The 16,753-nt window shown below is 44.3% G+C and overlaps 1 protein-coding gene across 1 annotated transcript; it reads left to right on the top strand.

Annotated features, from left to right (window-relative positions):
- Positions 1 to 4,379: 4,379 nt before the first annotated feature.
- Positions 4,380 to 15,339, top strand: LOC104269979 (cytochrome P450 3A21-like). Its single transcript, XM_009877331.1, is given in 14 exon segments — positions 4,380 to 4,450; positions 7,145 to 7,238; positions 7,658 to 7,710; positions 8,834 to 8,933; positions 9,489 to 9,602; positions 9,881 to 9,969; positions 10,969 to 11,117; positions 12,072 to 12,199; positions 12,861 to 12,945; positions 13,311 to 13,471; positions 13,894 to 13,975; positions 13,978 to 14,119; positions 14,892 to 15,054; positions 15,247 to 15,339. Coding segments are annotated over 14 exon segments (1,524 nt in total).
- Positions 15,340 to 16,753: the final 1,414 nt, after the last annotated feature.

Genomic DNA, 16,753 nt, shown 5'->3' with positions numbered 1-16,753 from the left:
TTGTACTGGGTTGGGCAAAAGAATGTAGTGCCCAGAGTTATTAGCTATCCAGATATCATATAACTTTTGTAGCTGTCATTTCGCAGAATAAAAAGGAATATAATGATATAAAGATTATGAAGGAAGATTGGTATGTATCAGGGATATTACTTTAACTGAAAAAAACATCAGAAAAATGTCCTAGTTTCTGTGTAGTTCCAAAGCTCAGTATATGGAACAAAACATCCAGGGGAATTAATTACTTTTTTGTTGAGTCTTTTTGTGAGCTTTTTAAATCCCAAGGAAATCTATGTGCAGGAGGGTATCAGTCATCTATACACAGAACTACACAAAGTATCACTACAGACCCCTCCAAACACATTGATTTTTTATCCAGCAGTAGCATATCAATATTTTAACCACTGACAACAAAATGTAGCCTTCATTATGAAGTATTTTGCTGTGGGTAACTAAGCCACTGTGTTTCAGGGAAAATAAATAGTTGCCTCCTTACATCTTCTGCCTATGCAGAGAGTGATCTCCTCCCACTGCTCTGACAGAAAAGCACTGGTAAATTCAATGTATTGCTCCCTCTTCCCACCAGCAGCTGTCTTGTCTGGCCCCATTTTGCATTAGCTGAGCTTTTTTTCTTTCTTCTAACCCCATTATGGGAAGTCTCCTGAGCTTTCCAGGCTGGGACTGTGCTCATTTCCAGCCTAGCATTTATTCGTGCCCGGGTTACACCCATTTGTCTCTGTGCCAACATCATAATTTGATTAAATAGCTCTTCTACCTGGCATTTATCTCGTAGCAACCACCCTCCAGGTCAGCTATCATTTAGCTAGACTAAACAAACAGAGGCTTTGGGGGGCACATTTCCAGGGGGTTGACAAGTGCCACCCATACTCTGGAAACCCCCCTGACTGGACCCCAGCGAGTCGGTGTGTTTGAGCACTGGGCTGCTCTGAGTCAGGCGCAGAAACAAGCTCCTGTCCCAGAAGATCTTACGGCCAGAATATATAATAGTATACCTTGATCTGCAAACTCACTGTTATTTGTTTAATCTGCCTCCTACCTGCTTGGTTTATTCTGAGCATCCTTTTTAATGTAGCGGTTGGGTGTAAAGTCTGTTCCTGCAAGTCTCTTGGCTTACAACTGCCTGATATTAGCACTAATGACTTAAAAGAAAGGTTAGACACAGTCTTCACTGAAGGCCCTAAGATATTCCACTGGTTTGGTCAGTTAATTTGTCCTCTTGAAAACGATAGCCTTAGACCTAAGCTTGTCTTTGTCTATACTTCCACTTAGTTAAACTAAATGTGCTTCATTTGGCTCAAAGTAATTTTACTCTTAACTTTTCTTTTAGAATATTTTAAATTACTTATCAACACCACAGCTAAAACAAATCCACTGCTTGCCAGTTTGGTACATCTCCAGTGCAGAAATTTGCCATCTCCCATACAGAGATTATCTGAGCTCTGCACAATTAGCAGCATTTTTTACAATCTCTACCTAGAGAGCATAAATTACTCCGTAATGATACAACTCCCCAGCAATGCTTATACCCCAAGTAGCACTGTAGAGTCTCAGCCGCTACTGATCCAACCCTGGGAATCTAAACCAAATTCACCGGAGTATCTCAGGAGAATCTCTTTCATGATCCTACTCAAAAGTGGGCTAGACCTAAAGATTCAGGCTTATCCAGCCTGGCCCTCCTTATTCCCGTGCAGTCCTTTTCATCATGAACAGAACATGTTACCTGCTGTAGCTTCTTTTTTTTTTTCTTTTTTTTCCTTTTTTTTTTTTTTGGCTAATAGATCTTCCTCTTCTGAACTCCTCTTTCTTCTCCACACCTGTGCCCCAGCCGTAATTGCTATTCTACAGTATTTTTCTTACCCTACGTCATGAGGTTTCAGAGCTTGTGGAAGAGATAGACGTTCTTCCATTTTACTGCCCAACCCCCAGTCATTTTACACAAGAAATCCCTCCTGCTCATCGCACCTTGTTCACGACCTGAATTAGGAGCACTCCTTTCATTATGCTGCAAGTAACAACACGGTGTTATTTTGCTTTCCTGAAAGCCATTAATCCATTAATCTGAGCTACTTATGGGCATTAGAAATGGAAAAGCAGCTCAGTTCTTTTCTGAATTTGCTGCAAACTTTGGCTTTTTAAACCTCTTACTCTCAGCCTGTGTCTGTCCTGGAAGCACCCTGGCAACCCAGGAGGTACGATACAGTGCAGCAGCCTGAGCGAAGAGGAGGAGGATTGCAGATCCACCATGCACTGCATATTGTGCCTGATATGCCACCCATGAATGAGACTGGCTGTGGCACTAGCAGCCTGTTCCCACAGGTATAATTGCAACTCCATCTGGGCTTGCACCTTCTCACACCCCTGAGCAGTGTTCCTCTGCTCCACGTGCCTGGGGTGGCGGGCTCACCAAAGCCTGTTACAGGATGCACTTCAAACTGTCCTGAAGAAGCAGAGGACAAGCATAAAAGCCCATGGTGGTAAGAAGTAAGACACATCTCAAGGACTTGGATAGGGTGAAGGGACAGTCATGATGGCCTGGTGCAGGCAGAGACCTTGGCTGGGAAGGGAGAGGGCAGGCAGGGACTTGGCAATGCAGTTCTCCTCCTTCCTACTGTTTCTGTGAGGTGGGATTCAGCCTTGGCTGCAGATGATGCCAAGCAGATGATGTTTCTCCTCCCTCCCAGAGACAGAGGGCAGGAGGAGAAATCTTCCCCAGGCACCTGGCTGAAGATGCCCAAGCCACCTCTCAAACATGACCTCCTGGCTGGCTTGCCGTACCCCTGGCAGTTTAGGGTGCAACACAGCCTAGAGCTGGACAGGACAAGCTAGAGAAAAAAATCCAGCTCTGATCTGGACTTGTGATGTGAAAATCAGTTGTTTGTTGCTGGGTCATTAACTCAGATCTTCCGACAACAGATTAATCACATGAGGTCTTTTTACATTTGTTTATCAGCTTTCTCAAGGGGATGGTGGGGGTTTGGTTTCTTTGTTTGAAGTCAATAGGCAGAGATCGTAAGACTGCAATGCAAAACCAGCAACAAGACTTTGCACCTATCTGTTTTTTACAAGTTTTTCCAGAGACTATTCTTACCATTGAAAATGACCCAAACGGTACAATGATTGAAGCTTACTTTTGCTGAGGATGGAGACCCATACAGCAACCCTATTTCATGAACAAACAGGATTAAGCTATTTCCCAACATGATGAGTCAGAAGCATTCGGTGCCCAGTAAATTCAGATTTCAAAGCTATGTCAAAATGCACAAAAGGAACCCTGGAAGAACAATCACTGCTGTGGCAAGTTCCTGAATGGGAAAGCACCTGTTTAGTCACATGCTTGTTCAACATCTCTGAATTAAGCAAGGCAGGGCCCAACATAGTTTTGTATAACTATGTCATGAGCTCACCTCTTCATGTCGAAGTAAAGTAGACTTATTACAACATAATCTGCAACTTTGTCCTCTGAAAGTCAGAGCAAAGGCCAGGCAAAGGTGAAATGAGATACAAATGCTGCCAAGATAAGTCAGATGATGACGATGATGTCCATACCTTTAGGATGCTGTCAGTTTTCTGTACCACCCTTACAGGACAAACATTACAACACTTGTGTTTCCCTTCCTTCTGCCAGCTGCTGCAGAAGAGTGGAAGCTGGTTTTATTCATGCCCGTGAACGGGTGTTTTGGAAATGGTGGTACTTTAACTACTTACAGCTGTGGAACAACGGTATTTCTCTTGCAAAACACCTGACCACAAGCCAGCAAACAAGGTGGACTTCCAAAGCCTTCACAGGGGGCAAATTCCAGCCTTTGTTAGAAGCTGCTTCTGAAACACCATGGGCAGAATCAGGCAGCACTTGCTCTCCACAACACAGGAAGAGGTTTTAAACAAAATCTTAAGTTCTGCCAAAGTTAATTCATCTGCCAGAAAAGATTGTGTCACGCAGTATATGAATAATTCCCTTTTGTAAACCAACTCTGACACTTGCCTTGGGATTTACCTTTTCATTGTAACCTGGGTTTATTTATTTTGGTGTAGAAGCCCAGGAGCATTTCTCAGTGAGAAATCAGTTATTACTTACTGTTACAACAGAGAAGCTAGCTGAAATGCCTGGCAAGATATGTAATTAAATAATTTGAACCTCAGACAGCTCAGCCAGGCATTTACCTACCACAGGAGCTGTGTTTTGCAGATTAGCATACTTTGCTCCCTTGGCCTTCCACTCCTCCTCCTTCACGACAGAAGGACAGCCCCTAAATCAGATGATTAAATACAAAAGATTGCACAGTGCAAAACACTCCTATTGCCCACAGATCTGGGACAAACACATCAAGACAGGACTCAAAGCCAACCAGAGAAGAACCAGAATGAACTTCCTTCCTTCCTTCTCTATGGAGACCTGGGCCCTTGTGCTTTGTTTCATAGCCCTCGTCATAGTGTGAGTAAAATATTCTCTACCTGTTCTTTGCTTGTGCCGTTTTCCTGCTCTTGCCATTGTTCATTTTCACGCAAGCAGTCTGCCGAAGAGCAAACTGGTAGGTGCAATTTCCAGATTTCCAGCCTCTAACAAAGCTCGGGGAAGAAGCAGGGGAGTCTAAAAACCGTATAGATGCGTGATCTTGCTCCAAGGTTTGGAATATTCCTGTACACTGCTATGATGTGGCTGATAAGCATGAAAGCAATAATCGAGTATCTGGTGCCAGGCATTTGTTACCGGCTGGGCGTTGGCTTCAGTGAGGAATGTGATCCTTGAGGTTGTTTTCCATGGAAATACAGTCTAAGGAAGGCTGTGCCTCCCTAACTGAGGTTGTGCTATGGAAAGGAGCAGTCAGATGACCCTACTGCATGACCTGCAAAGGTGGAGAGCAGTGGCAAGGCACCAGAAAAAGAGTATTCATAGGATTAGCTCTTACTCCTCCTGACTTTTTATGTAGTGTTCAGGTAAGATGCTTCATGCACAGGCACCAGGACCAGGAGAAATACTTTGCAGAAGTTAGGTTTGCCACATGCCCGCAAAGACAGCATCCCACACCAAGCCCCACAGCCCACCCTTGCTAAGGGAAGAAGCGAAGCCCAGAGCAAGGTCAGCTCCCAGCTCCTGGCTTTTCATATAAACCCTGGCAGGCAGAAATGAACCCACTGCTTTGGAGGAGCTGTGCTAGTAGGAAAATGTCTTTGCCTGCTTTGCTGTTCAGCGCTGCAGCATAGCAAGACTGGCTGAAAACCCCCTCTGCTGGGACACACAGCATCTCCGCTGGCAGCTCCTGCCAACAAGGCTGGACTGACAAACTTTGTATGGCTGACAAGCCCTTAGGCAGAGACAGTGGGTTGCTAGCCATAAACCTTAACAATTAATGTGGTACACATGAGCACAATCCATTTGTCTACCCTGGCAGCGCTCCAGCCGTGGCAGTTCAGTAAGATCTGAACTTTTAAGCCTGTTTTTCAAATCCTTCCTTGTGATTTGGGTCACTCAAAAGCCTATGTGGGCAGACTCGTCAAACAGCAACAGCAGAAAAAGAAACCGGACCGAAAAACCTACCCTTACTATTGACCTAACCCCTCACATTTCAATAACACTGTGACCATCTAAGATCGCTGATTACCAGACTCCCACCTTCTGCAGCCACCTGCAATTTTGTTGTGGCAAAAGAGACAAAACTCAGATCTTTGTGCTCCGATATCTGAGTTAAAATAAGAATTTTAATGCCTATTATCACAGGAAAGTTGTTCAGATGCTTCTTGCTTATCTGGGGCAACGCTGTTCTGGTTCACACACGAAGGAATATCAGGCATTTCTGGTTCACATCCATGCTAGGAAGTAATGATTATTCTCTGGTCCTTCCCAGCCTGCAGAAAACCTTGTCACATTTTAATTGTAGGAGCATTAGACTATGTTTTCCCAACCACGTTTCAAATGAGTTAAGCCTAGCCTATGTTCCTATAGTGTTTCTGAGCTCTGTAACTAGTCCAGCCTGGCACTTCCTGGTCTTCCTGCAGCCCCAGTTGCCCATAAACGTTATAAATGAGAATCCATAAATGTTTTTATACTTCGTACTGAATTAACCTTTGACAAAAACGGTTAAACATTAACAAACTGAGCTCCATGAAACCTTTCTGCACCTGCAGCTTTTTTACCTCCTCGGTTTGGACCAGAAGATGAGGTCTGCTTCCATGTACTGGCAGAACCTGTGCTGGGGGAACTGATCTCATTTGGGGTCCTCCAGATTTAGAAAAGTATCGCTAATTGCAAGGGAACCCCCCTCCTCTAAGTCTCAGCCTAGAATCTGGCTTTTCAGGAACACATCCCAGAGAGGCTGGCTGAGTGTGGCCCAAAGAGGATCTCTGAAAACATCCCTCTGCCAAACCTGTGCAGTTTTACGTGCCTTCTGCAATGAACCCCTCCTGTGGGAAGCTGCAGCTACTAACAAAAACCAAATATTTTGAGGAGCTTTTTCAACACAGCCCAAGACAAGCTTCAAAGGGCTGCAAGCCCAGGCCCTTGTTGAGAAACAGAAGGCCTCGAGGTAGAAGTAATAACTTTACAGCTGCCAGAACGGTTGCTTCAGAGGAAAGAAATCTGCAAAGCTGTCAATAAAATCTAAAAAGAAAACCATCAAGATGAGACTTCCTGATGCACCACTGAGCTAACACCAGGCTAAGGGGTAGGGAGAACAATAAATGAAATTAAAGTGCAGCTTGACAAAAGCTCTGTTTGGGACATCACTTCTGGCACTGCTTTGATTTCTGTTCAATAAAAACATGTAAGCTTGGCGTGCCTTTTCCCAGCTCCCTTTTTTTTGCTTCTCCTTTGGTTGGCATTAAGCTCCTCCTTTGACTTCTGCTACAGGCTTTAAGGTCCTGTTTCCACCAGAGTACCTATGCCTTCAGGAGACAGCTTTTCCACCAAAGCCATCTCTCTGAAGCTATGCGTGGCAGCAATGAGCCTTACCATGTTTATTAAGCAGTTTTTATGGGGCAATTTTCTTTTTGGGCCACTTTTTCCCAGCTGCTGGATCAACCTTCTCTCCTTAGAGCTGAAGGGAACCTTACTTCAGTCTCCAGATTTAGGAGAGCTCGCAGCCTCAATGCCACAGTGATGTAGCACTCGGTTGTCTTTTCTCTCCCACAGATACGGGGTCTGGCCATTTGGTTTGTTCAAGAAGTTGGGTATTCCCGGGCCAAGACCTCTGCCTTTCTTTGGAACATGCCTGGAATATCGCAAAGTAAGTGACTGAAGCCTTCCTGGCTCCAGAAATAGCCACCTTTGCTCATACAGCTGTAGCACAACAGATACGTGGTCGTAAGTTATCTCCAAGTGTCGAGCTCTGCTCTCACGCACAGGCTGTGAAACAGCCAGCGTGGGATTAGGGCTAACACAGACCACGGGGCATTGCCTTTACAGCATCTCCAAATGAGCACTCACGGGTGGCTGATTTACAGCAGCCTTTTGTCAGCGTCTGGGCAAACAGCTCATTCACAAGCACAATGTACATTTATGCTGTCCTTCGTAATGTTTTTGGAGAGGAGGAGAACTCGGAAGGCAGCTCTGAACATAATTTACAGATATTCCTCCCAACCCATTTCCAACATCATCCCTGCCGCTGCGTCCTCTCAGGCATGATTTTTAAATTGCTTTCCACAGGGTTTCTTGGATTTTGACAAGGAATGTTTCCAGAAATATGGGAAAGTCTGGGGGTGAGTATGAACCACGGATCTTAAGGTAAAACTAGAATCCATGCAAGTGGGAGAAAAATTAATTAGGATAGTTCCCTTTTCTCTACCTGAAGGCCTGACGGTCCCAGCACGATGAATACAGCAATGATGAGGTGCTCATGGTTGCTTAGTTTAAAGCCTGATGATTGCAGGGCTGTGCTGCTGTCATTCTATATGGAAATTACCTTGACCTATACTATGAAAGCTCTTTTAAAGCTGATAACAATAGGTTCTCACCAGCTCCTAGCAAAATCAACAGCAAAGCTACTATTTACTTAAGGGAGGATCTGGAACCGGGAGGTCAGGTTCCTCTGGTTCACCAACAGCAGAGGAATGTGAGCAACTCCCAAGACTGAGTGAAGAAGCAAATCCAAAATCTGTGACTTTTTCGTGCTGCTGATCCTCACCTGCTGCAGTGGGAGCTGGTGCAGCCATCGTTGCTCTGCTCTGGACATCTCCTACGGCTTTTATTGCTGCTGTTATAACTCGGGCTACAAACTTGCATATCCTCCATAATGGACCCATTAGTCCCTATAGCAACTTCAAAAAATGGAGTCTGTAAAAGACACCTTTGCATAAATGGGGAAAGTGCATAAATCCACTTAATCTACATCTGTTCCAGCAAAGCATTCAGAACTGGCAGCTTGAAAAGATAAAAACAAGGATTGAGTTACATCTCCAAGGATATTTCAGTGCTGTCAGCCCAGGTCTCCAGACACCCAATTCAAGAGCCTAGAAGGGGTCGAACAAGTTTCCTTCTAATACTGTAATGTGTTTAAGTGCCTGGAAAAACACAGAGAGTCAGGGGAGAAAGTGAAGACACTTGCTTCATTTAGTATCTGGTCCTTTGAGGGACTGAGCCTTGCTCATTTCCCAGCGAGTTTGGAAGGTGTTTAGCCCCCTTTATCATTTACAATAGCAGATGGGAGAAGGCCTGGGAGTCCTTTCTCACCCCCATTTCCTATGTTTCTCTAAGCAGGTATCTCTAGAGCAGCATGGCTGAGGAGCGTTTGTTTAACACAGTTTGTTTCAAAGGCATCAACCAAGCCTTGCAGGTCAGCTACCTGGGGTTGTTTATCTGTCTTATCTTTTCCTTCTCCACCAGGATTTACGATGGCAGGCAACCTGTGCTGGCTGTCACAGACCCCCAAATCATTAAATCTGTGCTGGTTAAAGAGTGTTACTCCATCTTTACCAACCGGAGGGTAAGAGGAAAAAAATGTTGTGATGTACCACAAGAATCTAGAAAATAAAGTACAGGAAAAGAGGAGCATGCAGCAGGGTTCCCATAGGGAACAGGTGGCCACACTATAGGGATTTCTGTAAATGGCCACTGTATGTCACTGTTCCCCTGCCTTACAGCCTGGGGACGGCATACCCAGGTTGGCAGAGGAAGATGTTTGCCTGCCTATGAGACAAGTTTTGCTCTCAGACCCATACATACACATATGGATGAATTTGAGTCTGTAGGAGCATGCAGGAACTCGTAAGGGTCCAGCTGGCACATGTGCCCCCAGCTGGGGCGCAGGCTCCTGGGGGCGAGGGTAGATGTGGGCATTGGGCTTGTCGAGTTACTTGTTCTGCGAATGGAAATAGTGTCTCACGGCTGGTTTGCTGCAGGAAAGAGAATTATTTATGTACGTGTGTCTTGAGAGGCTGTTTGTAAGGCCTTAGACTGCCTGCCAGTAGCGCTGCCCAGCCTTGCAAGGAAGCCACTATCTTTTCCTGGGGTTAAGACCTTGCTTTTTTCCCCCATCTAGCGCACTGAACTAGCAGGGGTGCTGAACAGCGCTGTCTCATTAGCTGAAGATGAACAGTGGAAAAGGATTCGTACAGTGCTCTCTCCAACCTTCACCAGTGGGAAACTAAAGGAGGTAAAACACAGAGGAGCAGGTACAAACTACATCAGAAAGTCAGAGGGCTGCTTTCAGGCTGAATTATCACAGGGGTCTGATTTCTTTAGGTAGAGCCTGGCAACTGTGCTGGCCTGTTTAATCTATTCCTAATTTAAAATGAAAAAGGCTTAAAACAAAGCCTTAGCAGAAAGATCTTATTTGTAAATGTTTACCAAACTCCTCGTAGTCTTCATGAGCCTGTCTTAAAAGTGTAAAATGTACTATACTTAAGTGACCATATCTGGTTTGTGTTACAGATGTTCCCTATAATGAAGCACTATGGGGAAGTTTTGGTGAAAAACGTTCAAAAGCAAGTGGAAAAGGATGACGCTATACCTGTAAAGGAGTAAGTAGTTGCTCAGAGCAGCAGGCTAAGCAGCAAACCTTGTTAGCAGGTGCTGTGGTTCATACGTTACTGGCAACACGGATCGCTCGCTGGGTAAACCAGATCTCTGAAATGAGGAATGGGGCTAGCTGGAAGCCTGGCTGGAAATTTGAAAGGGAAAATTTAAGCTGGGATGCTAGTGAAACTTCCTAGAGGCACAGACCCAGAAAGAAGTCTTCTAAATGGAATTAGATGGGGAGAAAAATGCTTCAGCACAGCTTTGGGAACTGCAGTTCCAACTTTACACTAAATCAGACGTGAAACTCCAGTTTTACCTCCCTGTGCTCAGGATCTCTGTGAACCACCTTCTTAATATCACAGGACACCAGGGCTGCTGGCCTCTCTGCGCTCCTCCTTCGGCCCCAGCACCCTGGGATGCTCATCCATCAACTGCCCCATTGCAGGGCGAGGGGGAAGGCTTGTCATCCTCACCTGTGCCCTCTGTACAGGCTCTGGAACAAAACCCCTGTGCTTCACCCTCGTTTACCAAGCATAGATGGGGAAGGGGCAGCTGCACACCAGCAAAACTCTCCCCTACAAAAAACCCCATAAGGAGAGGGTTTGGACAGTTTGTAACGTTACAGCGCTGTGCTGAACAAGACCGTTTTGATGACAAGTTCAAAACAAGGTGTGTTACCACCCCTTCCCAAGAAGCTAACATGCTCGAGAGCCACATGCTGTCCTTACACTAACTCATTCCTGCAGCTACATGCTGTTTTAAAATCCTCAGAAAAGCTGTCCAATTCCAAAACCCATGCAGGCTTGAAACCAAAGCTCTCTAAAAATCTATCCCTTTCACTGTAAGTGCTTTTCAGTTACCATATATCCAATTTTCTTTTCAAAACCAGGGCAGGAGGCCTTATGAGAATTTATATTTGATTGTCACATAAGCGTTAGAAAAAGATACATTCATTTGGTCCAAATATTTAACTACAACCTATCTTTTCTTTCTTTCCTCAGCATCTTTGGAAGCTACAGCATGGATGTTGTCACCAGTACTTCGTTTGGTGTGAACATCGACTCCATGAACAACCCCAAAGACCCCTTTGTCAGAGAGATGCAGAAGCTGGTCAAGTTTGACTTTGCTGACCCACTCTTCATCCTATCATGTAAGTGACTTTTTGCTGAAAACTTCACTCGGGTGTCAGAGTACTACTGAAGTGTGACTTAAACACATCAAACTGGTGTATTAACCGATCAATTATTGCTCGGATAACTTCTCTAGCTAGGATGAAAGTCCTAGCAGCCCTTGTCTCATAGTTTCCTCATTGTTAGCTTCATGATAAAACTTTGGGAAGGAGACAAGTAAAAACTTCCCCCACGTTTGGCATCCACTATATGAGAAACATGAACATCCCAGCCAATGACCAAATAAGTGCTGGAAAGTGATTTGAGGGTTGAAAAGCAACTTCAGCTGTGAGGCTTGAGGAGAGTGGTGATATCTGAAATGCATTTTCTGCAAGAGAGTGTGAGTGGGGACTGTAATGAAATGCAATTTCCTAGCAGTGCAATAGCTCAGGAGTGATGGTGATGGACCTTAAATCACTTTCAACCTTAAATCAAGATTAGATACCTTGCTAAAACACAAGGAAAGCTATCTAAGCACAGAAGAGGTCCTGGTGGTGTAGATTTATACACAAGCTCAAGATCCAGTCTCTGTAATGAAAGAAATGTTCTGAAGGGGACTTGAAAATGTTTATATGAGCACAGTATGGCAGTGAATAGCGCAGCCTAAAAAAGAATTCAGAATTCACAGTATTTCTCTTCAGAGCCTCGGTTCTGTTGTAGGTCTATACAATGTACAGAAGTAACCCATCCTTTAGAAAGCAGTGCTTTAGGGAAGAAAAAAAAAAGATGAGATATGCTTTGGTCACCTCTTAAAAGGAATGTTTATACCTAGCTCAGTTTTGCCCATTTGACAGAAACTTGCCAGAGGCTTGCAAAAAACAATATTTCAGGTAAAGAAATCAAGAAAAGAAATAATTCGTCAGTAACATCCATCATTATCTTATACTGGGTGGAGTTTGTTTACAGCATGTGATTTTATTTTCTATTTGTTTCAGTCGTATTTCCATTCCTTAATCCTCTTTTGGCCAAGATGAATGTAAGCTTCTTCCCCAGTTCTGCTGTAGATTTCTTCATGAGGTCCATCTCCAAAATTAAGGAAGACCGTGAAAAGGACGCTCACAAGGTAAGTGAACGTGAATTTGCTAGCAATTGTGGCAGAAAATACACTTAAGTGGAATATAATTAGGGTGATGATAGTAAAGGTGACATCAAAGTACAATGATTCAACAAAACCCTGATCTACTTAACTGTAAACACTTGATTTTATTACTGTCAGAAAGGGCTCAACTGGCAAGTCCTGGCAGAGAAGCAAGTGGACTTTGTACATCTGCAATCTGAAGCTAAATCCAGATAAGGAGTCAATAGAATTGGACTAAGTTTGGGTGTGCATAACTTGCAATACATCAGAGAAAGAGGCTGCCTGAAGAAGATTAGGCAGAGGATGAGAGAGGGCAGAATAAGCAGCATAAGAGCAGCAATATCACCTTTCAAGGTTGCACCTTCCCCTCTCACTTTTCAAAAACTAAAGCTTCTTCCTGGCAAAATTCTCCCTTTCACAGTATGAATCCCTTTCCTGTAATTCATCCCACCCAATGGATAGATAGATTTCCAAAATAAAAAGCAAGGTTGTTTCTGGTTTTGTTTTTTTTTTTTCCCCTGATAAGTAAGTCACACACATTCTGGGACACTTCCAATCTAAAAATTGCACTTAAGCTATCAAATCTGTTTAGCTGAGTCCTCCGAGGGACCCATCACCAAAGAAACTCTCCTGCTTTCCTTCTCAGGGCAGAGTGGATTTTCTACAGCTGATGATTGAATCCCAGAACTCAAACAGTCATGGGAGCAACGGAGCAAATCACTCATACAAAGGTAACAATATTCAAATACTCATTGTGTGAACAGGAGCTGTGGGAGCAAGAAGAACATGGGGAGCTGTTTCCCAGAGAAAGGCTCAGTGGATCTCCACTGACCAGCTCCAGGCAGAAGTTTCTGTCCCTTGCTGCCGACATCAGGGCTAAGGGGAGCTCCCCATGTCCTTTGCCATCATTTATACCTGGGAAATCATCTGGCTCCTCTATCAAATGACTCTTTCCAGACAAATAGAGTAGCTATGTGTTATCACGAAACAACCATAAACAAACCTGCCTCACCCTTTAGCCATTGCTACCTGTTCTTTTTTGCGAACATCAGCCAACACCAAGTTTGCTCATCTCCCACGTCCTCTCTCCTCACAGCCCTGACTGACGAAGAGATTCTGTCGCAAGCATTCATCTTTATATTTGCCGGGTATGAACCCACCAGCAGCACATTGTGTTACCTGGCGTACGAACTGGCCACGCATCCTGACGTGCAGCAAAAACTGCTGCAGGAAATCGACACAGTTTTACCCAACAAGGTAAGGGGATGTTGAGAGACTGTGAAAACCCTCTGACCCCGCTGTCCTCCTTATTCAGTTGAGACAATGAGAAATCTTTAGCTCCTAAACACATTCCCCCTGGGATCTTCCAGGATCTCTGAGATAGATATTGAGATATCTCAACCCTGTTTTCTTTTGGCACCTAAAACCTTCCAGGCCACCCCACTGCACAAGCCCATGTCATACTCTGCACCCATACACAAGTGGATGTGGATTTCTATCACTCAGAAATGGAAAAATGAAACAGATTGTGCAATTCCTACCTTACATTTTGCTTTTCAGTGAGTCTGAGCCATAGCTGGGGCAGTAGGGTTGGAGACACTCCAGTCCCAGCAGTCATTTTAGGACAATCTGATCCTCATGCCAACATAACCGGTCACCTTTCTCGTGTTGTCCTACAGGCTCCTCTCACGTATGAAGCATTAATGCAATTGGAATATCTTGACATGACACTGAATGAAACCCTTCGGTTTTTTCCTTTGGAGGACGGCTTGAGAGAACCTGCAAGAAAGATGTAGAAATAAATGGAGTGACCATTCCCAAAGGAGTTATTGTTATAATCCCACCCGATATCCTGCACCACAACCCTGAGTACTGGCCAAATCCAGAAGAATTCAGACCAGAAAGGTACAAAAATCATGATGAAAGGGAATAAATATCATACTGCTTTTTCCTTGAGTAGTAATTAAGTATTAATCTCTGATTAGCTTCCTAATGGTGTCCTTCCTATCTCTTCACAAACAATACCAATGAGAAATTGCAGGCTCATAGGAATGTCATTTTAAGAAGAGAACGAGCTTTGCACTTAAAGCAGGGTTTCAAACAACATAATCTTTTTGGGAGAATAACACTGATACCTCACAAGATCTTGTACGCGGCTTCAGGCTTGCTGATAGAGTGGGTAGTTGGTGAGTTTTTGTAACTGCTAGCCATCCTGCTGTATAATCTACATTGCTGAACCTGCTTCCCCTCACACAGGCTTTGCTACCAGATATTCCAGAGTTGCCTTCCCTCCTTTTTTTACCAAGGAAGTGATAACTTTTTCCTATTCGGTTATTTTTGTAATTGTTATCTACCTCTTATTCCCAGCAAGACTGAAGCCATGAGCTGCTCCTAACCAAGAGGACTCTTGGTTTTTCTCTCAGTGTATACAACAGATAGGAAGGAAGAATCACTTTGGGAGAGGACGTTGCCTGGATTTTCACCTTACTTCCAACTTCTGCTAGTCTGAGTGGACAGAATTAATATCAAACACTCGAGTGGGATCCCACCCTGTCCCGGGCAAGGGCTAAACAAACAAGTCTCTGTAGGGCACCAGCAAGAGATATCTGGATAAGTGATATAGATTTGGAGCTCTTTATTGCTGCCTTAATTTCTTTTTCCCAACGATGTTATCCAGGTTCAGTAAGGAAAACAAAGAGACCATAGACCCATACACGTACCTGCCCTTCGGAGCTGGCCCCAGGAACTGCATTGGGATGCGGTTCGCTCTCCTGAGTCTGAAAGTTGCCATGGCCATCCTATTGCAACATTTCACCTTCCAGACCTGCAAAGAAACTCAGGTGAGGAGCACATTGCATTTTGAAACTCACACGCAAAGCTGCCCCGTTTCTTACCGCCGGTGCTAACACCAGGTTCTTTGCACTTTCAGGCACTATCAGATCAAGTTATGGCCAAACTGGGGCCAAGATTCTTTCCTTTAATCTCTATTTATTTGTATATCTCCAAGTGTGTTTTTCCTCTTATTGTTGCAGATCCCTCTCAAGATGAGTTCCAAGGGATTCTTAAAACCAGAGAAACCGATTATTCTGAAGTTTGTCCCCCGGACCAAAACCATAGCGGCATAAAATCCAGCTGCATCTGCAGCAATTCTCCAGCAGTCACAAGTGCTGAGTTAACAAGAGGATCACATATCATGAGAAATCTCTCCTGCACATACAGACACAGAAAAGCAGCCCTAGTTAATTCTGGAAGCAATTACTACATATTTACTAATAAACATAGCTGTCAGAAATGTAATGTGGATCACTGAGCAGTGACAATACACAGTCCCCTTAATTCTGATTGCAGAAAACAAGAAATAAATTCAAATGAGAAGCTGATCATCTACTTCTTAAGGCGACTTCTCCATCTGGAGAGAAGGAATTACTGTCGCATGCAAGAGCAACAAGGTGTGATGGAAATTCAAATCACCAGACCTTGCTGGGCGGGGACAGGTGACATTCTTCTTGGTGTATAGATGCTTAAAATTTCATGTGTTATAATTGAGATGACTGGTGTGAGACTACATCCTAGTTACCAAAACTCTCTTGTGCTATGTGTTAATTAAACTAAAGTGTGTGCAAATACTGTCATTAAAAATGTTTGAGAGCTGCTCTGTGTTGTGTATAGCAGCTGATCACTTCCTATTTAAAAACCGTATTCAGCCTCAACCCTCGAAATTATCCGTGTACATTGCTTTCCACTTAATTTAATGAATCTGATCCTTCATTTAATGTGATCAAACCCTCCCATTTGTACAGTATTTTACAAACACTATGACTCCCACCTCTCAGTTTGATTAAAGAGGTTGCCTTCGGTTCAGCCCAAGCCAACCCTTCTCCATGCTGGAGAGATTGGGTTGCAGAGAGCAGCAAAAGAAGCTCGCAGGAGGTGGGGACAGCACCGCAGGAGGGCCAGTCTCTGCTGGAGAAATTACCTGGACGCAGCTTGTAACTGAGCCTGGCCTCTCAGAGCCGTTTACACATTGCTCAGGGTGGGATGTGAGCCTGCTGCAAGTTGCTTTGCTCTTGAACTGCTTCAGAGCAGGCTACAGCTCGGGCTCTCTGGGCTGGTTCCGCCATCAGCACAATGCTCTGGCCAAAGGGCTTGTGCCATCCCACGCTTTTCTCTTTAGTCTAACAGACAAAACTTCAACATGACCCAAATCCATAGTACAAATTTATTCAGGAGTTCAGGTCTATTCTTGAAAAACAATGGCAGCTATGGAGTTTCAGCGCGGTCAGTCAACAGAGCAATGGGTTCGTCGTCACTGGAAACCCCCAAATCAAAGCTGCCTGTTTTTCAGGAAGATACGACAACATTCACCAAGCTCTAACTCAAGAGTAAGCAGCTTGTGCTGTCTCAAAAGGCAGATAAAACAATTACAGTGCTCCCTTCTGATTCATCATCTGTGATAAACTGCCCGGACTTTGCTCTGTACACAGCAAGGCATAGTTAGGAATGCTGCTGATAATGCCCTTCCTCAAACTGCTGCCCCTC

Source organism: Apaloderma vittatum, unplaced genomic scaffold (genome assembly GCF_000703405.1).
Source record: "Apaloderma vittatum isolate BGI_N311 unplaced genomic scaffold, ASM70340v1 scaffold26499, whole genome shotgun sequence".
In the NCBI taxonomy this organism is placed as follows: domain Eukaryota; kingdom Metazoa; phylum Chordata; class Aves; order Trogoniformes; family Trogonidae; genus Apaloderma; species Apaloderma vittatum.
Note: the sequence above shows the minus strand (reverse complement) of the source record. Positions and strands in the feature narration are given on the sequence as shown.